Source organism: Narcine bancroftii, chromosome 3 (assembly GCF_036971445.1).
Source record: "Narcine bancroftii isolate sNarBan1 chromosome 3, sNarBan1.hap1, whole genome shotgun sequence".
NCBI lineage: Eukaryota > Metazoa > Chordata > Chondrichthyes > Torpediniformes > Narcinidae > Narcine > Narcine bancroftii.
In genome coordinates, this window is record NC_091471.1 from 257,018,359 (window position 1) to 257,046,114 (window position 27,756).

The 27,756-nt window shown below is 44.2% G+C and overlaps 2 protein-coding genes across 7 annotated transcripts in view; both read left to right on the forward strand.

The window, feature by feature from the left end:
* The first annotated feature begins 210 nt into the window (after positions 1-210).
* Positions 211-15,448, forward strand: LOC138756463 (histone chaperone asf1b). The gene is made up of 4 exons (XM_069922948.1): positions 211-493; positions 684-799; positions 12,441-12,617; positions 14,412-15,448. Exons 1-4 carry the CDS (start codon positions 385-387, stop codon positions 14,613-14,615), a joined length of 606 nt encoding a protein of 201 aa, XP_069779049.1. The 5' UTR covers positions 211-384; the 3' UTR covers positions 14,616-15,448.
* A 3,512-nt stretch (positions 15,449-18,960) lies between these two features.
* Positions 18,961-27,756, forward strand: part of LOC138758568 (cAMP-dependent protein kinase catalytic subunit alpha-like) — a 361,343-nt gene continuing 352,547 nt past the window's right edge. For 2 of the 6 annotated variants that reach the window (XM_069927679.1, XM_069927688.1), the window contains exon 1: positions 24,552-24,882. In XM_069927679.1, coding sequence (XP_069783780.1) covers positions 24,803-24,882 — 80 coding nt within the window. In that variant the 5' untranslated portion in view covers positions 24,552-24,802. Of the gene's footprint in view, positions 19,194-24,551; positions 24,883-27,756 lie in introns of those variants that run through there. The other 4 variants (XM_069927682.1, XM_069927690.1, XM_069927677.1 and 1 more) reach the window with 4 other exon arrangements.

Genomic DNA, 27,756 nt, shown 5'->3' on the forward strand with positions numbered 1-27,756 from the left:
CACAGTGCCACCCAGCGCCCCTCGATCTCACGCTCCCAAAACTCCGTCAACCTCAGCAATCCGAATGGCCCTTCCCGCCGCCGCCACCAGTCCCGCCCGCTGATTGGCCGCCGCCGCCGCCACCGCTCCCGCCCGCTGATTGGTCGCCGCCGACGCCGCGTCACCGTCCACTTGCTTTGAGAAGAAAGTTTATCGAAAGGAACGGAGTGACCCCGTGGGAACTCTCGCGAGAACGACCGCGGTATAAATGCACGCATTGGCGAGAGGCGCGCAATGCAAGTGAGGCGGCGAGGGAAGGAGGTTGCGAGCGGTGGAGCGGGGGACGGACGGTGGAACGCGGAGCCCGGCGCCGGCCCTTTCTAGTTCCCCTTCTACCCGTAGGCCATGGCCAAGGTGCAGGTGCTGAACGTCGTGGTGCTGGATAACCCGTCTCCCTTCAACAACCCCTTTCAGTTCGAGATCACCTTCGAGTGCATCGAAGACCTGCCGGACGGTGAGGAGGTGGAGGAAGAGGGAGGGGGGCGCAGGCGCGCGTCAGCCGCTTCCCGGCCCGTGATTGGCGCTGCGGCCGGTCGAGCTGTCAATCAGTCGCGGCGCGCGCGCTCGGGCTCGGCCCGGGCTGCCTTGCGTGGGGACCGGGGGGACCCTGAACTTGTCTGTGTGTTGCCGCCCCCCTTCTTTAGATCTGGAGTGGAAAATCATCTACGTGGGGTCTGCCGAGAGCGAGGAGCACGACCAGGTGCTGGACTCGGTGCTGGTGGGACCCGTGCCCGCGGGACGTCACATGTTCGTGTTCCAGGTCAGTGTGTTGCAGTGCATCTTAACTATATTATGAGCAGTAAAAGCTCTGGCAGCCCTATTGTCATCACAATATATCATCTACTGAGCATCACAGTATATCATTATTTACTGAGCTGAGGTTTGCTCGTCCACTAGAAGTTTTCATTCAACCACTTGACGTTTAATTCAGTCGTTGTGTTTTTTTAGACAGCCCTGAGATTTTTTTTTCCCCCTGCGGTTGAGGCAGAATTACCATTTATTGGGAGTACAGAAAACACTGTACACCGTGTATGCATGTAAACAAATGACTGAAATAGAGTGGAGAAAGAGCAAGTAATAAAGTGCAAAAGTAAGAGTTCCTGATTGAGTTTGTTGTTGAGGAGACTGACAGTGGAGGGGTAGCTGCTGTTCCTGAACCTGACTCTTGTGACACTTCTATCTCTTTCCTGATGGTGAGAATAGTGTGGATCCTTGATTGCTCCTGTGTTCTCCCTGTAGATGTTCTTGATGGTGGGAAGGGGTTTGGCTGTCATCTTGTCTGGGCTTTGTGCTCCGGGGTATTGCCATCCTCAGCCGATCAGCACACTTTCCACCACACATCTGTCAAAATTTGCCAGGGTTTCTAATGTCATACTCTTGAAATAGAAGTGTTATCTTTTAACACCAATTTACTGGTCTAAGTTTTTGTTTCTTGGTCAGTTGCATTCTAAATGTAGTGTTACATGACAATACTGGTACCTTTACTTTTGTCTAGGACAAATGTTTTATTTCAACGGCTTGTGTGGTTTATATGTGCTGTTTTATTTTTAAATTGGCAATGGGGCAGACACTGAAGTAAAACCAATGGTGGGGAAACTCAGCAGGTCAAACTGAACTTTTTATAGCAAAGATAAAGACACAACCAATGTTTTGGGCTTTAGCTCTTCATCATATGAGAAAAATGATGGGGAGGAGCACAGACCCACAGGCAGGTGGTAAGAGGTAGGTAAGGGAGGGAGGACACCAGCAAACAGTTGGAGGAGTGATGGCTCTGTGAATGGAGAGGAAATTAGGTGGAGAACTGGATCGACGAGATAGACAACAGACTCGCCAAGGCAAATAGTGCCTTTGGAAGACTACACAAAAGAGTCTGGAAAAACAACCAACTGAAAAACCTCACAAAGATAAGTGTATACAGAGCCGTTGTCATACCCACACTCCTGTTCAGCTACGAATCATGGGTTCTCTACCGGCATCACCTACGTCTCCTAGAACGCTTCCACCAGAGTTGTCTCCGCTCCATCCTCAACATTCATTGGAACGACTTCATCCCTAACATCGAAGTACTCGAGATGGCAGAGGCTGACAGCATCGAATCCACGCTGTTGAAGATCCAACTGCGCTGGGTAGGTCATGTCTCCAGAATAGAGGACCATCACCTTCCCAAGATCATGTTATATGGTGAGCTCTCCACTGGCCATCGTGTCAGAGGTGCACCAAAGAAGAGGTACAAGGACTGCTTAAAGAAATCTCTTGGTGCCTGCCACATTGACCACCGCCACTGGGCTGATCTCACCTCAAACCGTGCATCTTGGCACCTCACAGTTCGGCGGGCAGCAACCTCCTTTGAAGAAGACTGCAGAACCCACCTCACTGACAAAAGACAAAGGAGGAAAAACCCAACCCCAACCAACAAATTTTCCCCTGCAACCGTGTCTGCCTGTCCCGCATCGGACTTGTCAGCCACAAACGAGCCTGCAGCTGACGGACGTGGACATTTACCCCTCCATAAATCTTCGTCCGCGAAGCCAAGCCAAAGAGTATGAGAAAAATGATGGGGAGGAGCAGACCCACAGGCAGGTGGTAAGAGGTAGGTAAGGGAGGGAGGACACCAGCAAACAGTTGGAGGAGTGATGGCTCTGTGAATGGAGAGGAAATTAGGTGGAGAACTGGAGGAAAGAAGACAGGGATCGAGAAGAGATGGAGAACAGGGAGTGGTCTCGCAGAAATCAGGGAAGTTGATGTTAATGTCACCTGGTTGGACAGTACCCAGATGAAAAATCAGGCCATGGATAGATATGTCAGTTCAGGAGTGAGTCATTGACAGAGATCTCGAGTCTCCGACCATTTCAACCCTGCTGGAGAAACTCAACAGGTTAAACAGTGTACATAAGCAGCATTTCAGTTATGTATCTTATTTGCTATAAAATACTGCAGGACTCTGCTACCCCCCCCACCATTTTGTTTGGCCACCTACAACTACATTCAGCTCAAAACATTGGTTATGTCTCTTCATCTTTGCTATATAAAGTACTGTTTGATATCTCCAGCACTGTCTTTTACTGAAGTAGGAATAATAAAGCAATACTATAATATAGATAATGATTTTGGAGTACAGGGAAAAACTTACCATAGATCATATCATCTGGACAGCAAGTGAAAGGGCAAAACCAAAATATTTGCTTTTTCTCTACTAATGCTGATTGAACTGAGTTTTCCACTTTATTTAAATTTTAAATACGTGTCCTACTGGTTGATATTAAATTCCGTTTGGTCTTCTGATTGCTCATATAATGAGTTTTAGTTCCTCTTTAATGTCTTCAGCAACACTCGAGCAATGAATTGTCTTGAGTTGCTGAATAGCATTGAAGTTAAACATTTTTGGCTATCCATATAACCACTTACAGCACAGAACAGGCCAGTTCGGCCCTACTAGTCCATGCCGTAACAAATCCCCACCCTCCTAGTCCCACTGACCAGCACCCGGTCCATACCCCTCTAGTCCCCTCCTAACCATGTAACGATCCAGTCTTTCCTTAAATGTAACCAATGATCCCGCCTCGACCACGTCTGCCGGAATCTCATTCCACATCCCTACCACCCTCTGCGTAAAGAAATTTCCCCTCCTGTTCCTCTTATAATTTTCCCCCTTCAATCTTAAACCATGCCCTCTAGTTTGAATCTCCCCCACTCTTAATTGAAAAAGCCTTTCCACGTTTACTGTCTGTCCCTTTTAAAATCTTAAACACCTCTATCAAGACCCCCCCCTCAATCTTCTACGCTCCAGAGAAAAAAGCCCTAGTCTACACAACCTTTCCCTGTAACTCAAACCTTGAAATCCTGTCAACATTCTCGTGAACCTTCTCTGCACTCTCTCTATTTTGTTTATATCTTTCCTATAATTTGGTGACAAAACTGTACACAGGACTTCAAATTTGGCCTCACCAATGCCTTGTACAATTTCATCATAACCTCCCTACTCTTGAATTCAATACTCCGATTTATGAAGGCCAACATTCCAAATGCCTTCTTCACCACACCATCTTCCTGAGTATCAGGCTTGAGGGTACTATTTACCACAACTCCTAAATCCCTTTGTTGCTCTGCACATCTCAATAGCCTACCATTTAATGCATATGACCTATTTAGATTTGCCTTTCCAAAATGTAACACCTCACACTTATCTGTATTAAATTCCATCAGCCATTTCTCAGCCCACACCTCTAGCCTTCCTAAATCACCTTTTAATCTACGGTAATCTTCCTCACTGTCCACAACACCACCAATCTTTGTATCATCTGCAAACTTGCTTATCCAATTTTCCACCCCTACTTCCAGATCGTTAATATATATAACAAACAATAGTGGATCCAGGACCGATCCCTGAGGAACTCCACTAGTCACCAGCCTCCAATTGGGCAAACAATTTTCTACCACTACTCTCTGACACCTCCCATCCAACCATTGCTGAATCCATTTCACTACCTCTTTATTTATACCTAATGCCTCCACCTTTTTTCCTAACCTCCTATGGGGAACTTTATCAAAAGCTTTACTAAAGTCTAAATAGACAACATCCACAGCTTTCCCTTCATCAACCTTTTTTATAACTCCCTCGAAAAACTCAATCAGGTTTGTCAAGCATGATCTACCCCTGACAAAACCATGCTGATTACTCCCTATCAATCCCTGTACCTCCAAATATTTGTAAATACCATCCTTCAGAACACTTTCCATCAACTTACCCACCACAGACGTCACTCACGGGCCTATAATTCCCAGGTTTACATTTGGACCCTTTCTTAAACAGTGGAACACATGCGTCACCCTCCAATCCTTTGGCACTACCCCCGTGACCATTGACATCCTAAATATCTCTGTTAATGACCCCACTATCTGTCCATTAGCCTCCCTGAGTGTCCTTGGGAATATTTTGTCTGGTCCTGGAGATTTATCCACCTTTATCTTTTTCAACACAGCCATCACTACCTCCTTGGTTATCCTTATATGCTTCATGACCTCCCCACTATTTTTCTTTACTTCAACTGGTTCAATATTTTTTTCCCTAGTGAATACCGAGGCAAAGAAATCATTCAAAATTTTCCCCATTTCCTCTGACTTCTCACTCAGCCTACCTTTGCTATCTACAAGGGGTCCAATTTTATCCCTCACTAATCTTTTACTTTCAATGTACCTATAGAAACCCTTTGGATTTATTTTTACTCTGTCTGTCAAAGCCTCTTCGTGCCTTTTTTTGGCCTTTCTAATTTCTTTCTTATTCCTTCTACACTCCTTGTAGTCCTTTAAATTGTCAGCTCCCTGTTCTTTATACCTCTTGTACACCTCCCTTTTTCTCCTAAACAAATTTCCAATATTCCTCGAAAACCAAGCCTCCCTATGATAGTAGCACCTGCTGCTTCATCCCAGCCTTCACAGCCCTCAAGTGCACAGAGGTTCCCATGCGTTATGGTTTTAAATTGCTATGTACTGATATTTTCTCTCTCCTCGTGAGATAACACCACTGATGGAAACATCTTGAAGTCAGTAAACTACTTTTTGTATCTATTGGTCATTTAAATGAGTGGTCACTCAGTGGTCTCAGTCAGATCCAAAATATAGAGGCACCTTTTGTTACAAATGACCTAACTTGGGGAGGTCTGACTTTATATGAAATTTCCATACATTTTAAAGCATTTTCAAGCTGGTAATGTATTCTCTAATAACTGGGTACAGTACTGTACTACCAATCAGACAGAATTGTGATAGGCTTTAATCACCTTTAATTGTCAGCTCAGCTTGTATGTTGCTGGCCTGGTTCTAAGGAAAATGCTAAGGGAGAGGTTTGGGCATAACAGCCTTTATGGGGATATCTGGGAGGGAGGAGTCGCAGGTTCAGGTGGCGGGCCAACCCATACAGCTCGTACACCTATATACATAGTGGTAGCACCACTTTCATTCCTCCTTTTTAAACAAAGTCCCACGGGGTGGTGTGGTTTAGTGTTTGTTTTAGTTCCAAAGTCCCTTACAGATTCAGCCTGTCCAGGGTCTCCTCTATTGCTGTGACTCAGTTCCTGGGCAGTGTCTTGTGCAACAGGCAATGCCTCTGGTGGCTGAGGGGGTGTTGGTACTGTGGTCCTGTTTGGCTTGGTTGGAGTTTGGGGTGTGAAATTGGATGCCAATAGTGGGACTGGTTGGTTGGGGTTGCCGGGGGAGGGGATTAGTTGGTCAAGGGGTCTCCTGCATGTGCCAAGTCCTGGATGGAGACAGTGTCCTGTTGACTGTCCTGATACTCCATATGGGTGTACTGGGGGTTGGTGTGGAGGTGGAACTTCTTGACCAGTTTTGTAGTGTCTAACTTGCCTTTGGAGGGTTCATCAGCCAGGATTGTAGTAGTTCTGGATGGTGATTTCCTGAGGAAGGAAAAGAGCTTTTCATGCAGTGTGTTCATGGCCAAATGGAGAAGGGACCAGGTACCATGGAGCACATCAGGGAGGGTGTCTTGCCACTGGAAGTCCTTTCAATTTAAGGGCTAAGAGATCAGCTTGCCAAACAGTGGCATTTCCCTGGGGGTTGTAGCCCGTGGTCCTGCTCATGGCTATGCTCTTGGCGCAGGTTCTCTCTCATAAAGAAGACCCTCCTGTCACTATGGATATAGCAGGGGGTACCTGAATAGTGAAGATGCTGTGTAGTGCCTTTATGACCATATGGTCATATCCGGGCAGGAGATGGCAAAGGGGAACCAGGTGTATTCATTCACGATGTCCAGGAAGTACATATTCCTGTTGGTGGATGGCAGGAGTCCCTTAAATTCCATGCTCAGCTACTCGAAGGGGTGGGTGGTTTTGATAAGGGGAGTTTTTTTTTAGACCGTAGAACTGGGGTTTGCACTCGGTGCAGACAGGGCAGTTGCATGTCAACTCTTGGATGCCTTCGAGTAGGGGAGGCTGTGGGTAGAGCCTGGTGACAGGTTGTTCTGGAGCACTTGGAGACAGTCCAGCTGCGCATTGGCAGGGCATAGAGGCTTGTTGAGCTTCCTGGGCTAGTACAAGATCTTGTAGTTTTATGTGGATAGCTCAATTCTCCATCTCAGGATCTTGTCCTTAATTTTTCCCGCTGTTTGTTGAACATAAAAGTGACTGCATGTTGATCAGTCAGCAGGGTAAACGGTTTTCTGGCCAAGTAATGACTCTAATGGTGCAATGCTTCCACTATGGCTTGGGCCTCTTTCTCAATGGCTGAGTACCTGAGCTCTGGGCCTTGGAGGGTTCTGGAAAATAATACCATGGGTCTGCCTACCTGGTTGAGCATTGTGGCCAGGGTGAAGTCTGATGCATCACTCTCCATCTCATCTGGAAGGGGATGGATTCATTTACAGCATGCATCAGCACCTTGGCAATGTTACCCTCGATGCATGTGAACGGTGTTTGGGTTTCTGCCAACAGGGGAAAAGTGGCTGATTTTTACTGGGGACAAGCTTTTCTGTGTCATTAGGGACCCACTGGGCATAATAAGAGAAGACCCCCCCCCCCCAAAGCACATTTTCAGGACCTTGAGGGTTTGGGGTAACCAGATGGATGAAGCTCTGCTTCTGGTGTCAAATAAATAGTTTGTAGGGTGGCCATTTACCTCAGTGTTCAGCATGACTCTGGCCAGTCGGTATGGGCTGTCTTGGTCAAGAATTATGGAGGGAAGCGTGTGGTCACTGTCCGAGTCGCTACTATGTTGGTTCAGCGGCACTTGCCAATATTGCTGCCCCATGTTGCGCACGCAGTGCTGCCCTGGCTTGTCGTCCCTAGGACCCTGTCGATCTGTCCCTGGCTACTGGACGAGATGTCTAGGGTGGAGCCGGATGTGGGGTGGTCCAAGATGACTATGACTATCAGCTGCATGCAAGGCTGCTGGGAGAAGTTTGGGACCTACATACTTTAGCGTAGTGTCCTTTCTTCCTGCAAGTGGAGCATGTGGCACTTCAGGCTGGGCAGCTCTTCTAGGAGTGCTTTGCATGGCCACAGAAGTAGCACTTTTGGCTCTCTATAGTGGTGGCACCCCACATCCCAAGATGATGGTGCCTGTGTCTCTCTCTCCCCCCCCCCCCCAGCATTACCTGATTAGAATGCTTCAGCATTTTGCTGTGCAGTCTCCAGCGATTTAGCCAAATCCACTACTTCCTGCAAGCTCTGATCACTTTTCTAGGCGTCTGTCTGAGGCATTCAGAGCAGAACCCAGCCACACATGTCCCGTATTAGGCCTTCAAGGTGGGCAGCTGTCGAGACTTCTTGGCAGTTTCTGGCTTCCCCCCACCCCCTCTGCTGCCACAGTGCCTGCATATAATTGTCAATTGACTCGCCTGGTGCTTGTTTTCGGCTGCCCAGGAGGAATCGTGCGTATATGACGTTCATCAGGGCCCGGTACTGCTTCTGCAGGAACTCCATTGCTTCAGAGTAAGTAGCAAACTCTTATCGCTTGGAAAACCCGGTGGCCAACTTGAGCAAAGAGCACTTCCCTCTTGTCGTCTTCGCTCTTCACATTGTTGCGCCTCATGAAATCATTGAGGCAATGCACCCGCTGGTTGAATTTAGTCAGCCTCCGGATCTTTGGGGTCGGTGTCTAATCTATCCACCTGTACTACCTTGTCCATGGTCTAAAATTAAGGTGATTAAATTGTACCACCACTCAACCACAGACAGAATTGTGATTAATAGGCTTTAATCACCTTACTGTCAGCACAGCTTGTATGTTGCTGGCCTAGTTCCAAGGTGGGTACTGAGGGAGGGGTTTGGGTGTAACAGCCTTTATGGGGATATCTGGAAGGGAGGAGTCACAGGTTCAGGGGGCGGTCCAGCCCATAAGCACATACATGCATTTATATACATAGTGGTAGCACCACAAGTACATATTCTATTAGTGGGTAGTGTTGTATGGTTATTCAATGAAATGAAAGAATTACAGTAAGTGTATGTAGTGATGAGGGAAAAACAAAAGCCTGCAGACACTGGTTGAAGGTTCATAAAAACATTTCGGGTTTGAGCCTGTCATCAAAATGTAGGCAAGCTGCCTAAATTGAAAGGTGATCAGTATAGATGACTACCAAGAGTTGCTTGACTTGGTCAAAGCAGTGTAATGGCATTTCTAGGGAGCAGAACCTCTGTAACCTGGGGGCTGTCTGTATTTCAAATGCAAATATCCCTGTAACATTTCACCCCTGAATAGGAACACTGGAAAATGTGCTGATCCTGTCTGCATGTTTAGGCAAATTTTGTGCAGCAAGTTATTTATTTATTTTTACATTTCGACATACAGCATGGTAACAGGCCATTTTGGCCATACTGCCAATTTATACCAAGGTACATTTTTGAACTGGAGCCTCCTGAGAAAACCTGTGCAGACACTGGGAGAATGTAAGCTCTTTAGACACCATGGGATTCAAACCCCAGTCTGGTCCTAATAGCTGGCACTATAAAGGCGTTGTGTTAACTGGTATGCCAACCTTTGCTGCTCAATGAATCTTGCTGTCCAGTGTATGAATCTTATTTGACATGTTTTGCTTGACTCGGTCGAATTTTTGCACAAATTGGATAAAGATAGTTTGTACCATTACATTGTAATCCCTTGATCGGAGTTGGACTGTGAACCCCTTCAAAACTTCTAGTGCAATGATAATCTACAGAAATGAAAGTTCAGTGTACTGTCCTTTTAGTAAGATGACTAGTTCTGTTGCAGATGTCTGCTGTTTTGATTGTAATTTCAATTATATAAACATTTATTAAAATGGTTCTCCATTTTGTAAGAGAATTGCCTATGAACACTTTGCCAGTAATTATTTCAGTAGGTGGAACTACTGCAGCATTTTGCTTAAACAAGATTAATACAAGCAGTAAATGAGTGAGAGGCCATGGCTTAACTTGAAGTTGCTATCGAGAATACAAAATGTTGGTTGAAATGAGGCTGTGGCATTCAGTTGATGTGGGCATCCATTCTTTGAATGGCAATAACAACTCCTCATAGTTGGTAACTAGTTGCAACAGTTACTACTTCTGTGACTGGCCATTTAATAATACTGATTTTTTTTTTAAACTGGTGCCTTTTTCTTGACCATCTAAGCTGTATAATTTGAATAAACTGAATCAATGTCCATGATCCAACACTTGGGGACAAGATGCCTTCTGTTTTTGCCAGTAGAATTAGCGATTTCTCTTCCTAAAGGGGTCTTTTTATAACTGAGGATAGCAGCTGCACCTAGGGAATGTCTTGTATCCTAAAGGATATTGAGCCATTAGAGGTTTGAGATTTTGGGGTTTGTGTATTTGGAGGCTAAAATTGAATTGAAACAATTTTGTGCATATTTGAGGATGCAACTGTGTCTATCAATATCACACAAAAATCGGATGAGCTTGTATTCTGTCTGGGTGCATTCCAACCAGATGGTATTAACATCAACTTCTCCACTTTCTGCTAGCCTACTCTGTTCTCCCTCCCTGTCTTTCCTCTATCTCTCCATCCCTTCCCTCTCCACTCACAGAGCCACCCCTCCCCTATTTTAATATTTATATATATATATATATGATGGTGGCATCACGAAGATCCTGAGGCAGTTTACCTTGGTCCCAACAAAGCTTGAAAAACTCATGTAGTTTGGCATGCAGAGTTTTGCCGCCAGCCTTCCAGACTTCTGGGGGGATTCCATCCATACCTGCTGCTTTGCCACTTTTCAGTTGTTCGATTGCCTTATATGTCTCATCCAGGGTGGGAACCTCATCCAGCTCTAGCCTTAGGGGCTGTTGAGGGAGCTGGAGCAGGGCGGAATCTTGGACTGAGCGGTTGGTACTGAAAAGAGATTGGAAGTGTTCTGACCATCGGTTGAGGATGGAGATCTTGTCGCTGAGGAGGACTTTGCCGTCTGAGCTGCGCAGCGGGCTTTGGACTTGGGGTGAGGGGCCGTACACAGCCTTTAGAGCCTCGTAGAAACCCCTGAAGTCGCCAATGTCCGCGCTGAGCTGTGTTCGTTTGGTGAGGCTAGTCCACCACTCATTTTGGATCTCCCGGAGTTTGCGCTGAAGATGGCTGCATGCGCGACGGAAGGCTTGTTTCTTCTCTGGACAGGACGGCTTTGTAAGGTGAGCCTGGTGGGCAGCTCGCTTCTTTGCCAGCAGCTCCTGGATTTCCTGGCTGTTTTCGTCAAACCAGTCCTTGTTTTTCCTGGAGGAGAAGCCCAGTACCTCTTCAGTGGATTGCAGTATGGTAGCCTTCAACTGATCCCAGAGGGTTTCAGGGGACGGGTCCGTGAGGCGGGTTGCAACGTCGAGCTTTGCTTTGAGGTTTGCCTGGAAGTTTCCTCTCGCTTCGTCTGACTGCAGTTTTCCAACATTGAACCTCTTTCTGGGGGCTTTATTGTTCCTGGGCTTTGGCTTGAAGTGAAGGTTGAGCTTGCAGCGAACCAGCCGGTGGTCAGTGTGGCATTCCGCGCTAGGCATGACCCTGGTGTGGAGCACATCTTGTTTGTCACTTTCTCGCACCAGGATGTAGTCCAGGAGGTGCCAGTGTTTGGATCGGGGATGCATCCAGGTGGTCTTAAGGCTGTCCCTCTGCTGAAAAAGGGTGTTTGTAATGACAAGCCGCTGTTCTGCGCAGAGCTCCAACAGGAGGCGCCCATTGTCGTTGCACTTGCCGACGCCATGCTTGCCCAGGATTCCTGGCCAGGTTTCTGAGTCTTTGCCGACACGAGCGTTGAAGTCGCCCAGGATGACAACCTTGTCGGCTGTAGGGGTACGTTGGATGAGGTTGCGCAGGTCGGTGTAGAACTTGTTCTTTTCTGCTGGTTCCGCATGGAGGGTTGGAGCATAGACACTGATGAGGGTCCCAAGATCGTATTATATGGCGAGCTCTCCACTGGCCACCGTGACAGAGGTGCACCAAAGAAAAGGTACAAGGACTGCCTAAAGAAATCTCTTGGTGCCTGCCACATTGACCACCGCCAGTGGGCTGATAACGCCTCAAACCGTGCATCTTGGCGCCTCACAGTTTGGTGGGCAGCAGCCTCCTTTGAAGAAGACCGCAGAGCCCACCTCACTGACAAAAGGCAAAGGAGGAAAAACCCAACACCCAACCCCAACCAACCAATTTTCCCTTGCAACCGCTGCAATCGTGTCTGCCTGTCCCGCATCGGACTGGTCAGCCACAAACGAGCCTGCAGCTGACGTGGACTTTTTTACCCCCTCCATAAATCTTCGTCCGCGAAGCCAAGCCAAAGATATATATATATATATACTGTACAGATGTTTTGTAGTTTTTTTTGCACTGAGGACTGGAGAACACTGTTTCATCTGGTTGTACTTGTACAATTGGATGAGAAATGAACTTGATTTTCTAAATTATACAAACCATTGTTCTCTCTGCTATTCCAGGCTGATGCCCCAAATGCAAGTCTTATCCCGGATGCTGATGCAGTTGGTGTGACTGTCGTGCTCATCACATGCACGTACAGAGATCAAGAGTTTATTCGTGTGGGCTATTATGTGAATAATGAATATACTGATCCTGAATTAAAAGAGAACCCACCAATGAAACCAGACTATGCCAAGGTAAGGACTACAGTACATCAATTGTTTTGAAACAAAATTGGAAGTCTAGCTTTTTTTTAAATGATAGTAAACATTAGTGGTTTTAGTGGAATTAACAGTTTAAAGACCCACATGGAAACATGTGGCCCAATTGAGAACCACTGGTTTAAGTGGGACCACTAATTTTTTGGCCGCAATGGATTAAATGGCTGTTTGTGTAGAAACTTTCAATGTTTTTTGAGCAAAACCTTTTTGTAAAATATCCTCAAGTGCTCTGCCTTAACACTACCATTTGTTTATTCTGATTGCTTCATTGTCTCGCCTACTCATTGGATTACAAAACCATTAAAGGAATGGGCCATTGAGTTGATAACCAACTCCTGGAGCAATGTCAGGTTTTTCTTCCCTGCTTTGTATTTGCCCAGTGCTTTCCATCTATGCCATAGACCTTAATGATCAAAACTGAGACAGCTTCCTTACCCTTAAGAATAATTCCAACCACCGTCAATATTGTTTCAAGGGAACAGCCACACCACCTCCTATTTGTGCTAAAATATTGCCCAGAACCTGGGATCAGGAGCTCTACTACTTCCATCTTAAACAGCTGTATGTCGACTTTCACAATTTAATAGCCCCTTTATATGGTGCCTTTTAATATGACTAGATATTCCATCCTTTTTGGGATTTCTCTGCACGTGTTTATGGAAAATGTGACTGAGGTTGATGCACTTTATGCTTCACAGTGCAGTATATATTAGTAAAAGTTGATTGAAACTTGCCATGTAATATGCCATGGCCCAAGGTCGGCAATGTTGTTTTCCATTTGTGCATTAGGTTTGAGTAGACCATTTATTCCTGCTGTTTGCTTACATGGAACTGATTAGATTTTTCTGCATTATTGTACACTAGTTACTCTGCAGTTGCATCTATGTTTCTTTTTGTCCGACAAGTGCAGTGGGATGTTTTATGATGCTTTACAATCTAATCTTGACAAAGAAATGTGCCCTTTTCAGAGAGCTCAAACGTTAGTACCAAATCCTGAAGAACTTTTATCCACACACAACTCAAAACTCAGCCATACATTTTTTGCAGAATTTAAATTTAAAATGGACATGCTGTGCAGTAAACGGGTCCTCCCAGCTCAAGTCTGAGCCACCCAATTACCCTACCTGTGCTGCTCTTTGAACCCTGGAACATCCAAGTCTCTTATCTCCATTGAAATAGTCAGCTGTGAATGGAAGCAGGCTGACATTTGTCCTAATCCTACACTAACCGCAAGTTCGATTCTCTCCAGATTCTGCTACCCACCTGCAATCTAGGGGCATTAAATCTGGGAGGTGGGAGATTAAAAATTCCACACAGATGGCTTATGAGGCCATGATACAAAGTAACAGTGAAACAAGCTGCACCATTAATAGTGTCATGGATCACTTCAAAGGCAGATTTGGTTGCAGTCTTCCTGCAATAGTCTTGTCTAGAAATTTAGTTGCCATCTTCATCCCTGAGTGTTTCATATACCAAGCAGCACTCTGCAATTGATATTTGTTAGTGGTTTATTTATCATAAAGGTGGATTTGAATCCCAGTAACTTTGTAACTTCAAAGGTCTGAAATGCTTGTGATATTTTGGCCTCCTTTGGATGTGGCAGAACCTGCTGAATTTCTCCAGCACTGTTTTTTTACCACCAATCACAGCATCTTCAGGCTTTTTTGTGTCGCCCTGTAAATTTGTCAGAAATGTGTGAATGATCTTGTTATGTTGGGATGATTTACATTAGTGTAACTGGCACTGAATCTATTTATCTTTGCCCTCTAGCTCCAGCGAAATATTTTGGCTTCTAATCCAAGGGTTACCAGATTCCACATCAATTGGGAAGGTGTTAGTGAAAAAATGGAAGATATTGAAAATGTTGACCCAAGTTCAAATGCAATGCTTCCTCCCACCTGTACACCTCTGAAGGGACTTGGAGCTGGAAGTGCACTGAGTATAGTTCCAGAGAATTCAATGGACTGCCTGTGAAACCAACTGATGAATCTACATTGAAAAGGACAAGGTTTTTTTTTTACCCAGGGTTTGTTAGCTTTTGGAGTTGATTGGGAAAAAAAAGTATTTGTCAGACTTCAGTATCCCAGAAGAAGGCATGAAATCTACAAGGGAGGGAATGACAAAGGTAGGGGCCAAGTGTTCCATTTTCTATTCTCAGTCCACAATAATTGCAGTAGCTGTAACTGTGATTGATGATGTACAGTGAGCTGGTTTCTTTTTACCAATGATAATGGTTATTGGTAAAATTCAGTTGGAGTCTGTAAATTAGTCAGAAATGTGATTACAAACTTGTTTATAGTGGGTTTTTTTTGCTGTGTGGGTCCAGGAAAGGTTGGGGGAGGGATTGGAAAAAGTTTGGTTTGAATGTGCTCATTGTGTCTTCTAGAATGGTTCCCAGAGCTGGTTATTTCTTGAGCTTCAGTTGCCAACTGACTAGGTGACTGATGGCCATTTGCCCTGTGGTCTCAGCAATGAATTTGAACTTTCAAACTAAGTGGAAACACCAACAACTGAACGTTACTCCACGTAATCCAAGCTGAAAGTTGAATTTAGCTGTATGTGTGAACATCAGCTGCCCAGTGTACCTGTCTTCAGTAATAATTAGGACACTTTTGTAACTTTTAATATTGTAAATTGTGATCCAAACCAGTCTGCATCATCTCCAGGATAATTTAAAAATGTTTAAATTCAATAATATAATAGCTTTATAAAACATTAATTTTGAAAACTGCAACCTTTTTTTACAAATGTTAGTGATGTAGAATTGTATTGTATTCTTTGCCTGAATAAAAGCACTTGTAAATGCAGCTGTCTTTAATATTTATGAAATTTACAGTGGAGATGTACTGAGATGTTTTCTTTAAGAAATTTCTTTCAAGGAACTTTGTTTGGTTATGACCAATCAGGTTATGATTGTCACAGTTTCCTTCAATTAGATTGGTAGGATCTAGTCTAAAATTTAAGACTATGGGGAAGACTAACCCTTCGTGTTCAAATGTCCCAGTTTTCAGGGACTGGTTTGAAACCCAACCACCAGCTGATTCTTACTAGTGTTCATTCTGTTGTTCACCCACTCAGTTATGAAAAGATATTAAATAAAATAACAGAAAACAATATACCAAAGAATCCAGAGATCTTCCTCCTAAGTAACATAAAAAACAAAGAATTTGGAATTGACTTGGAGGATGCACAAAAAAGATTTGTTAAGATAGCTCTAGCCGTAGCAAAAAAATGTATTATGTCAACCTGGAAATTGGAAGATAATTTGAAAATACAACAATGGTATATAGAAATGAATAAATGTATTCCATTAGAAAAAATAACATATAGTTTAAGAAATAATATTGAAATATTCAAACAAATATGGCAGCCTTACATTAAATACAATAGCGAAAACCTACCGGGGACAATCATTACATAAGTTGATGGAAGGAGAAGGAAAGAAAAGAATGGACTCAGTAGAATTTCTGGTGTATTTTTGTTGAATGACAACATTGTCTGACTGGTTTAATGCAACCTAGATTGTATACCTAAAATGGATGAGGGGGGGGGGTGGGGGGGTGGCTTGGGAGGAGGGTGGGGGGGGAGAAAAAGTCACTGTATATGTGTGAAAAAGAAAGTGTATATCATGGCTAATGTGATTTATGGTGTGAAAAATAAAAAAATTTAAAAAAAAGTTATGAAAAGTTAAAAAATGGGAAGAGTCCAAAGGGTTAAAGGCCAACCTTTCAGAGTGGTTGAATACATGTAATAAACTCCAGAGGAAGTGGGTATAAATACAGTATTTAAAAAAAAATAATAATTTTTTTTAATTGGATAGGTACATGAATAGAAAAGATTGGAGGGATGGTGGTCAAATAGAACCAGTTCAAGTAACCAGCTTGGTTGGCATGGATGAATTGGACTGAAGGTCCTGTGTATTATACAATTTTTAATAGTCCTTGTAACTTTAGGATCTGAACAGGTTATTGGTTGAGAAATGTGCTTCACAGAGCAATTTACGGTACATTACCTTGCTAACAATTGACCAGACTGACAAGTTGATAAATAGCCAAAACGTTTTGGGGATTTTACAGCACTGGTCTATACCCACTCTTGTGGAATATATTGAGTCATCTTGGTTAGGATTCTAGTCAAATACATGTTCATGAAGAGCAAGAGGATGACTAGAGAGGGTATGATTGTTCAAGGACAAAGGGGCAATGTTCATCTGGAGGCAGAGGAGATGCAGGGGATCCTTAACACTTGGCTTCAATGCTCACTGAATAGAGGGAATGACATGTGGTCAGCATAATGTTGGAGTATGTTGAGGTTCAGAAAGATTGTTTTTTGAGGGAACCACTGAAGGATTCCTGGTCAGATGACTGTCTGGTCTTCCCTGGCCAAGGATTGTTACCAGAGGATTGCTCAAAGGTAATGAGGAGAATTTTGGCAATTATAGATCAGTGGTAGAAAAACTATCAGAGTCAGGATTTGAGATTTGGAGAAGCCTAGTTTTATTAGGGGTAGTCAATATGGCTTTGTGAGGAGCCGGTTGTTTTTCATCAAGGTGACAAATAAAGTATTGGATGGGGTGCACATGGATTTTAGTTAAGTATTTGGACAAGTTTTCTCACATAGGCTCATCCAGAAGGTTCATGAGGCATAGAAACCTAGTTGCATGGATCCTGAATTGGCCTGCCTGCAGATGACAGAGGGTGGTAGTAGATGGAATGTATTCTGACAGTGGTATTACCCAGGGATTTGGTCTGTGAGCCCTATTTGGACAGACAGCATGAAAACAGGCCATTTTGGCCCATGAGTCAGTGACTCCAATTAACCTTCACCCTGATATGTTTCTGAACATGGGAGGAAACCAGAACCCCCATAGAAAACCCACAAACACTGAGAACTTGCAAACTCCTTCGTGCGGAATTCAAACCCCAGTCTGGTCCTGATCACTGGTGCTATAAAGGTGTGACGATAACTGTGTTGCCAACTGTGATCTTTCCAAATGATTTGGAAAAGGAGTGGAAGGGTGTTAATAAGTTTGCAGATGGTATGAAGGTTGGAGTCATTGTGAATAGTTTAGAACAGTGGCTCTCAACTTTTTTTCTTTCTACTCGCATACAACCTTGAGTAATCCCTTATTAACCACAGCACTTGCAGCATACCAAAGGACATCTAGTTAAGTTAATGTTTTGGGTAGGATCTTTACAGCCAGTACCTGGAATGCATGACTGGGGTTAGTGGTTGAGGCTGATGCAATATCTTTAAAAGACTTGGATAAAATGAGAATTGTCAAGAGCATGACACAAAATTTGCTTTGTGGCAGCATCATCATACAAACATTTATATAAACTATCTTTTTTTTTAAAAAAGAAAATTAAAAAAACAATAGTGCAAGAAGTCCAAGGCAGCATCTGAGGTTCATTCAGGAATCTGATGGCAGTGGGGGAAGAAGCTGTCCTTGTGCCCCTGATTGCTCATCTTTAGGCTCCTGTACCTTTTTCCTGATGGTAGCAGAGTGAAGAGGGCATGGGCTGGGTGGTGGGGGTCCTTGAAGCTGCTTTCTTAAGACATTGCCTCTTGTAGATGTCCTTGTTGGAGTGACATCTGATGCCTATGATGTCACAGGCAGAGTTAACAACCCTCTGGATTTTTTCTTACTCTGAGAATTGGGATCTCTGTACCAGACAGTGATGTAACCAGCTAGAATGCTCTCCACTGCATAATTGCATGAACATGGAGGCTCCAGGACAGATCCTTGATGATGTTGACACCCAGGAATTTGAAGTTCTTGATCTGCTCCACATTGAATGTAAGAAAAATAGGTGGTTCTGGACCAGTGGTTCTCAACCTTTCTTTCCACTCACATCCCACTTTGTAATTCTTATAGCATTGGTGCTCTGTGATTAGTAAGAGATTGATTAAGGTGGGATGTGAGTGGGAAGGGAAGGTTGAGAATCACTGCTCTCAACCCAATTGTTACTGAAATGTTTTGCTTGAGAAAATTGTCATTGGCTCATTTTCTATAGTTATGAAACTGTGCACATAACGAGTCAATTATGGACAGTTAAAACAGTGGTTTTCAAACTTTTTCTATCCACATACCACCTTAAACAATCCCTTACTAATGACAGAGCACCTATGACATAGGGTATAGTTAGTGGTATGTGAGTGGAAAAGGTTGAGAACCACTATGGAAGACTGAGGGAGAGAAGAATTTGAGTGATTATTGGAGTACATTTATGTGGGCTGAGGGGCCTGTACTGTTCTATATTCCATTTGGCTTATGATGTAATAGAAAGACATTTATGTCTGACATTTATGGAAACTACCACCATTTTTGAGTCTCCAATCAAGCTATGGAGAAATCTACACTCAACTGTAGAGGCTTTTTCTGGCTAATATAGCGTATGCAGTCTCTTTCCATACAGTTCAGAGCTGAGATACAAGTTTGTAGAACCAGTGCTACCAGAGTTTAACCAGCTGAAAAACTTCAGCTTGCCACAGGATATTTCCATTGGTTATCTCTGCTTCTGATGGACATATATGATTACAACGAAGCAGGTAAATCTTGGTTGTGAAGTTACTTGGGGGGGGGGGGGGTGGAGGGGGGAGAGGTGGTGATGCTCTGTTGGACCACTTTGCTCACTGCATAGCAGATTAGCCCAGGGCTAATTCCCCTGATGGGCTGTGAACACCAGGTTGGTTTGTTTCTGAAAAGTGTGGAGGGATAAGAGATTTAACAGGATGGTTGAACCATGATGCCAGTGGCTTACTCAATATGCCAGTTTTTATGACATGATGCCAGCATATCAATGACTGAAGAATTGGCATCTATCAGAGTACAGGGATGTAGTGGATTTCACCTGATGAAAGGATATGGAACAGATCGAATCCTTTCCACAAGAACATCTATGTAAGGCTGAGCATTCAACATGATCACACCATAGCCAAACTAAGGGACCTGTGGCTGTCCACAACTGGGTCCTAGGCTTCCTCATTAACACACTCAATCAATGCAGATTGGTAACATCACCTCCTCGCCATCCACGTGCGCATCCTAAGGCTGAGTGAAGTCCCCTGCTCTATTCCTTGTACACTAATGACTAGCCAAATGCAGTCAGTAAATTCACTTACAACATCGCTGTTCTTGGCTGAGTAATGGGAATTGATGAGTCAAAAGACTGAATCTGGTTGGATGATGCCAGAAAAACAATTTTGCTCTCGATGTCACCAAAACCAAGGAGTTTTGGAAGGGTGGCTGAGGGACCACATTATGTGATGGTGCTGGAGCGGGTTAGTACCAGCAAACTCCTGGGAGTCCTTATTTCAGAAGACCTTACCTCGAATCACCACACCAACACCTATACTTTCTCAGAAGCCTGAGGAAACTTGACATCATTGAATGCTTTTTATCAAACTAAATCTTCGTCCGCAAAGCCAAGCCAAAGAAAGAAGAAAGATAGGTGCTCTGTGGATAGTGTACTGACTGGTTATGCAGAAAGTAGCAAATATAGCCAGGCTCATCACTGGGCCTGACTTCCCATCTAGTTAAGACATCTATGTGAGGTACAGCCCTCAAGAAGGTGCTGTGTATAACAGTTGTGCAGATTCTTGCGGTATTCTGTTATAAAATATTAAATAGAGAAATCAAACAATATATTTAATGAGACATCATCTATATTCTACAATGTTTTATTCAATAGACTATTCTGAAGCATCTTAAAGGATGTGTTGTAGAACAAAATATATTGTTCACAGTTATTGAGAATGTTCTGTGTAAAGAAACACCACAGAAAGAAATGTCAGCATTATTGAAATGCCATTTTTTTTCTCTTGCTCTACGGTAACTGAAAATTGATTCTCTTTTGTATTTATCATATGGAAGAGTACAGCACAGTGCAGGTACTTTGCCTACTCCACATCAACCTTTTTCTACTCACAGCTCATCATCCATTTTTCTTGCATCCAGGTGTTTATCGAATAATCTTCTAAAAGTTCTTATTTCCATCAACTGCCCCCAGCAATGCATTCTGGCTATCCATCACTCTGTAGATAAATCTACCTCTGAACTCTTCCATTCATCTTACATGGTTGTCTACTGGTATTGGCCATAGACACCCTTGGAAAAAGGTGTGGGCTGTCTCCCCAATTTCATAATGATGGACACCTCTCATTCTCTGTGGATCCAGAGATACAGTATCTTTTAATTGTCTTTTTCTTTATGAAGAACTTGTTCTGCAGCAAGTAAGAATTTCAGTTTATAAATATTTTGTATAGTGTCCACCATAATGTTAGGGTCAGATATTTGTTTTTATTTGCCACTGCCCCATAGTGTGAATTTTTAATCAAACAATTCATGTGATTAAAGTGCACATTCCAGATTTTATGGTTGTTTGTATACACAACAAAGAAGTTCCAGCACTTTTTATACATAGTTTCCCCCCATTTCAGGGCACCATAATGATTGAGGCATTTGGCTTCACGGGTGTTTGAGTACTCTGGTATATTGCTTCATTGGTGCAGGTACAAGAGAGCTAGTCTTGCTTTTAAGCTTTTGATCACCTTTGGAGTTTGAAGTTGTTATTTTTCTGGATGAGGACCAGATTTGTGCCAATAAAAGTCAACGAAGCCTTTTGAGGCTGAAAAACACAAATAAAACCTTAAGATCACCCAAATCAACTATTTGAAACATAATTAAGAAGAAAGTTCACACTGATGAGCTCAGTAATTGCAAAGGGACTGGTAGGCTGAGGATCTCCACTTGCTGATGACAGAAGAATTCTTAAAATGAAGAAAATCCCCAAATGCCTGTCTGTCAGAACAGAGAACAGAAAAACTCTTCAGGTGGCAGGTGTGGGTGTATCAATGACTACTGACCACAGAAGACTGAACTACGGAGGCTGCACTGAAAGATGCAAACCAATGGTTAACCACAGAAACAGGATGGTCAAATTATAGTTTGCCAAGAAGTATTTAAAGAAGCCTGCAGAATTCAGGAAAAGGGTATTTTGGATAGATGAGACTGTGGCGGCCCTTTGCAGCTCCCCCACAGGGCCTAACAAAAGGACGAACACGACTATCCAGCAGGCTGCTCGAGGCCCAGAGTGCTGCCCTCCAATGGGCCACAACCAAGAACTTAACTGGCCTATCAGGGAAAGGGGATCACAAACACACCAATCAGTGCTGAGGGTTTTGACCACGCCCCTCATCTTGAGAATAAAAGCAGGGCTGTGAGCCCAATAAAGCTCAGTGTTAACTCCACTCAACTGGGTTTGTGTCATTCTTTCTGGGAACAGTGTGTTCTTTCTCAGTTATCTTCTGTGGTTATAGGCTCCACAGAGCCATAGCTTGTAGCAGCCAGCTACAAGACCAAAATTAACCTGTATCAGAGTGATGGCAAGATCAAAGTGTGGAGGAGCAAAGGAACTGCCCATGATCCAAAGCATATCACCTCAACTATGAAATATGGTGGTGAGAGTGTTGTGGCTTGGGCATGTATGGTGCACACAGGTACTGGTGCACATACATTCATGATATAACTGCTGATGGCAATAGCTAAATGAATGCTGCTCCATAGAAACATTTGTGGGCATGGATGAAAGAAAAATAGAGGGTTATGGGATAGGGAGGTTTTTGTACTTTTTTTTTAAAAGAAGGCACAACATTGAGGGCTGTATCATTTATGTTCTATCTTACCTGCTCAAGTTTGAGCAAATGCCTCCAAACTCATTAGATTATACTTTATCCTATAGCAATACAACAATCCCAAACAGTAAAAACTCAAAGCTGGAGAAACTCAGCATGTCAAATAGTGTCCTTTATTCAGCAAATTTAAAATACTTCATTTACTTCGTGGCCAACTTCCACCCCAATCTCAAACTCACCTGGTCCATCTATGACAACACACTCCCCTTTCTGGATATCTCCATCTTGCGAGACCGGCTTTCCACTAACATATTTTACAAACCCACCAACTATCTTGACAACACTTCCTCACTCTCTGTCCCCTGCAAGGATTCTATTCTCTCAATTTCTCAGTCTCCACTGCATCTGTTCCCAAGATGAGATTTTGCTCTCCAGACCTTTTGAAATGTCTGCCTTCCACAAACGTGGCTGGCTCTCCACTGCATCTCCTCCATTTCCTACTCTCACCCGGCCCCCTCTCACCCCCCAGTCACAACAAACATAGAATCCCCCTCATCTTCACTTACCACCCCACCAGCCTCCACATCCAACATGTTATCTTCCAGAATTTAGTGCATTTACTACAAGATCTCACCACCAAACATAATTTCCCTTCTCTCTCCGCCTTCTGTAGGGACCACTCCCTCCGTGACTCCTTGTCCACTCATATCTCCTTCCACCACCACCCCCCCCCCCCCATGACCTTCCCATGTGGCTGCAAGAGATGCCACATTATATGCCCACACCTCCTCCCTCACCACAGTCCAGGACCCCAAATAAGCCTTTCAAGTAAAGCAAAGTTAACTTACATATCCGTGAGATTGATTTACTGCATCTAGTGCTCTCTTGATGGCCTTCTCTACTTCAGAGAAACTGGGAGGCGGTGAAGGAGACCTCCCAGTGGCCAACCATTTCAATTCTGTGACACACTCCCATACTCATATGTCTGGCCCCTCATGTACTATCCCACTAGGTCCACATAAATTGGAGGAACAACACCTGATTTTCCATCTGAATGTCATTAACATAGACTTTTCTGGTTTCTGTTAATTTCTCCTTTCCCTGTCAGCTCTCCACCCCCTTTACCTCTCTATTCACCTCGCCATCCATTCTTCCCTGCCTGCTGCTTTGCCCTCCCTCCCTTCTCCACCTATTACCTCCTGTATTTGTGGCCATTCCCTCCCCCCTTACCCTTTTATTCAGATGCCTGCCAACATTTTTCGCACCTTGATGAGGGGCTCAAGCCTGAAACATTGGTTATGTACTTTAATCTTTGCCTCAGAAAGGACACTGTGTGACCTGCTGAGTTTCTCCAGCATTTTACTTCAACCGTGGGGCCTGCAGACTTTTGTGCTTTACTAATGATTCCAAACATACTGCTAAAGCAACCAACCAACATTAAAAATGTAAAATTCTTCAATGGCCAGGGAAGTCAACTGATCTAAATCTAATTAAGCATGTCTTCAGGATGGGGAGAAGCCAAGGGAACAAGCAGGGGCTGCAGTAGAAGCCTGGCAGAACATCACCCCGATGAATCACATACATCAAACAATCTTTGCATGCAAGGGATATGCCACAAAGTGCTAAACATGACCTCTTTGATATACACACCATGGCTATGTCCTAAATATTATGGTGCCCTTAAATGAGCAGACCACTTTAAAAAGTGCAGTAATTCCTACATGGTCAATAGCTTTTAATAAAAATCTGGAATGTGCCCTTTAATCACTTGAATTGCTCGATTACAAATTTAAAACTGGAGCACTGGGTCAAATAAAGGAATAAAAATGTTTTTGTCTCAAACATTAGGGAGGGCACTGTATATGACAAACTCGTAATGGCTTGTGATCCAGAGGCAAATGCTAATGGGGGAGCTGGGGGCATTTAAATTGTGGATTAGATGCATTGAAATGACACAAGTATAATGTGACTGGAAAACCTTGTGCTGTCAACCAACCTTCACCTCCTCTCTCTGTGGCCCCAGATCAGGGGCTCTGGTTAGTGAGTGGAAAGAAAAAGTTTGAGAAACCTTTCAGTGTCCCTAATCACCCCATCTGTCAATCAGAAGGCGGAGGCGGGGCGATTGGAGCGCGTGACCGCACCGCGAGGAGGCGGAACCACTGTTATTGATAATCGTTCAGCCAATCAAGGAAGGGAATCTGGGACAAGCAGGGGCGCCGTGCCGTTTCAGCCTATGACCTTTCAACTTAATCACGGGGGGGGGGTGGAATTCGGGGCGGGAACGCAGGACTCACCAATCCGCAGCCGGCCCCCCACCCCCGCGAGCCAATCGGCGGCGGAGAGAGGCGGGGCTGCTCGCGTTGGTCACCCAGTCCGCAGCCGGCCCCGTCCGTCAATCCGGCAGCCTTCGCCAATCGGCGGCGGAGAGAGGCGGGGCTGCTCGCGGCCTGGCAGTCCCCGCGGATGGTTTGGTGCCCCTGAGGTGGCAGCGAGGAGATGAAGCTCTGGCGGCTGACGAGCCGCGAATGGGCCAAGGATGGCAACAGCAGCTCCAGCACCGTCGCCTACAAGGACCATCTGACGAAGAATCAGGAGTTCGAGAGCGGTGCGTGCTTTTGGGCAGGGGGTCGATGGTGGGTGGGCTCACTGAGGGAGGCTTCTCTCCCCACCGCAGGCCTGCCTCCCCATTCACCACCGCTGATTGGAGGCCGTGCACAGCAGGATCCCATTATCCCAGACAATTTGATTTCAGAGAGTTGGGATACAAGGGTGTTTTTCTGGTTGGCATCAGATTCCTTTCTTGTCAGGTAATAAAGACACTGCAGTACTGCACTGAATTTGTTCTCTAAGGCAGAGAGTTTTGCCATCAATGGAAATTGCTGGCTGCCCCTTATAGAGAAAGAGAAGCAAAAGAGTAAGCCCCACCCCCCAAGTCACTGAGAATCTGTGGGTGCCTTCATTCCAAACCATCAGCAACCCAAACTCCAGATCCGCACGTCCGACATGATCAGGAAGCCTTCAGTGCCCTCGGCACCCTCTTGCGTCCCAGTTTCGATACCCCTTCAGCCAGTCTCCAGCAGTCTGCCACCCGGTGTGACCCCCTCGACCCCAGATGGCGGCAGCCTGTGTGAGTTCCTCGCCTCGAGTCGCCAACAATCCCGCCGCCTGTGCGCTCTTAAGCCCCCGGACCCCCTCATTGGTCGGCCGCCGAAGTCACCGCCTAAGGGTCTTCTCCTCTGCTTCTCCTTCTCAAACTGGGGTGGGTGGGGGAGCTGTTCTCCCTGTTTTCTGGTGCCCTGCACCAGTCCTTTGGTCACCTGGAATCTGTAACCCTTTTGTGTCTGCTGCCAATCATAGGTGCTGCCATTTTGGGCGCAGATCAGTGGTGAGCGGGGTACTGCAGAGGTTGCTGTTGGGCCCTGCATCTGTTCACAATATCTATATATAGATATAGATATATATAGATATATATATAGATATAAAAAGAGATATATATATATATATATATATATATATATATATATATATATATATATATAGATAATCTGGAAAAGAGTGTATTTAAATTTGCTGCTGGCACTAAATTGGTTGGAAAAGCAATATGTGTGGAGGATACGGAGAGTCTAGAGAGAAATAGAGGGTTTGGTAGAAGTGAAGTTATACAATTTGGAAGGAAAAATGGCAAGCAATTGCAGCATGCTGCCATGAAGAAGGACTTGGGAGAGCTTGAATTGCAGATGCAGCAGGCTATCAAGAAGGCAAATGGAATGTTGGCCTTCATTGTTGGAGGGATTGAATAGGGATTGAATTCAGGAGCAGGAAGTTTATGCTACAACTGTACAAGGAACTGGTGAGGCCACATCTGGAGTACTGGTCTCTTTACTTGAGGAAAGATGTAGTGGCTTTGGAGGTGTTGCAGAGGAGGTTCACCAGGTTGATTCCGGAAATGAGGGGATTCATTTAGGATAGACTGATTCGTCTGGAACTGTACTCACTAGAATTTAGAAGAATAAAAGGGGATCATATAGAAACATAAAATTATGAAAGGATAGGTAAATTGTTTCCATGGGTGGGGGAGACTAGAACTTGGCTCAAGTTTCAGTGTGGTAATTTAGGATGGAGAGGAGGAGGAACTGCTTTTCCCAGAGAGTGGTGAATCTGTGGAATTCGCTGCCCATTGAAGCAGTGGAGGCGACATCAGTAAATATATTTAAGACTAAGTTGGATAGTTTTCTTTACATAAATTATGGGATATGGAGAAAAGGCAGGTAGGTGAAGATGAGCCCATCATCAGGTCAGCCATAATGTCATTGAAAGGTAGAGCCAGCTTGACGGGTTGGATGGCCTACCCCTGCTCCTATTTCTTATGTTCCTATTTCATCCCTGGATGCTTTAAACCCCTTGACTGGGAGGAAGGGGAAAAATGCAGGGTTTGATGTCTCTTGATAAAGACTTCATCCTTAATGAAGCTCGCTGGTAGAACCTGAATTTTCTGCTCCAGGGTTTAGTGTGGGAGTAGAACCCACAGCCTGTTTTGGAGAGAATGCTTCCAAATTGGCAAAGGCTGACTGAAGGAATTAATCTGAGAGCAGATCTGTAGAGAAGCCTGAATAAATGATCAGGCTTAAATCTATCTAGCAACTTGTGTGCAGGCTCATTTGAAATTTTTAAACCTGCTTTATGATTGGGAGCTGGGTCTGTGTTATCGGAGTACAGTTGGGAAATTTTGAAATAGGTTTTGTCTTCAAGGGGCAGTTATTGGCCTTGGTTCTTCATTCCATCACTTCACATTTCCTTGCAGTTATGTGAAAAAGGATCCTTGGTTTATGTGACATTGAACATTATACTAGGAGGCAGTGGAGTCTAAAGTAAAATAATGTAAAGAAGAAGCAGAAAACATGGAAGAAATAGCAGTCTTAAATAAGGAATTGCAGGAGATTTTTATTTATGTTTTGAGAAACATTAGTGGATATGCAGCCCATAAATTAACATAAATTGATGAAGCATCAAAAGTTTTGAAAGCGACAGCTATAAGGGGTCTGCTAGTTGTCATCTTCCAAAATTTCAGGTTCTCGCTTGGTTACCACAGATTAGAATTTAAAGGAAGGAGAAAATAGAACCGCAGATTAGATATTCTACATCGGTAAAGAAAATGTAGCACCTTTCACTAGGTATATGGCATGGAGCCCCTTTGTAAAAAAAAAATCAAAGTTGGGTTGCATTAGTGTGGATTTATAAATAAGAAGTCCTGTTTGCTTGTTCATTTATTTAAGGTGGAATAAGTGGGAACTTGGAGAAGGACTTTCAGCAAGGTTTTTAAAGTGGAACGTGATAAATAAAATGAAAGCATGTGGGGTTGGTAATAACATACTGATGTGGTTGTAGGACTGTCTAACAATCACAAAAATAGAAAAAAAATGTTTATTTTCATATTGATGACTGTGTCTAGTGGAGTTCTGCTGGGATCTTTTAGTTCAAA

What these genes read in the sequence shown, in the direction of transcription:
- LOC138756463 (XM_069922948.1), top strand. Translation starts at nt 385, where the DNA reads ATGGCCAAGGTGCAGGTGCTGAACGTCGTGGTGCTGGATAACCCGTCT. An exon ending in CATCGAAGACCTGCCGGACG is followed by an intron (nt 494 to 683) that starts GTGAGGAGGTGG and finishes CCCCTTCTTTAG; the next exon opens with ATCTGGAGTGGAAAATCATC. An exon ending in GTCACATGTTCGTGTTCCAG is followed by an intron (nt 800 to 12,440) that starts GTCAGTGTGTTG and finishes CTGCTATTCCAG; the next exon opens with GCTGATGCCCCAAATGCAAG.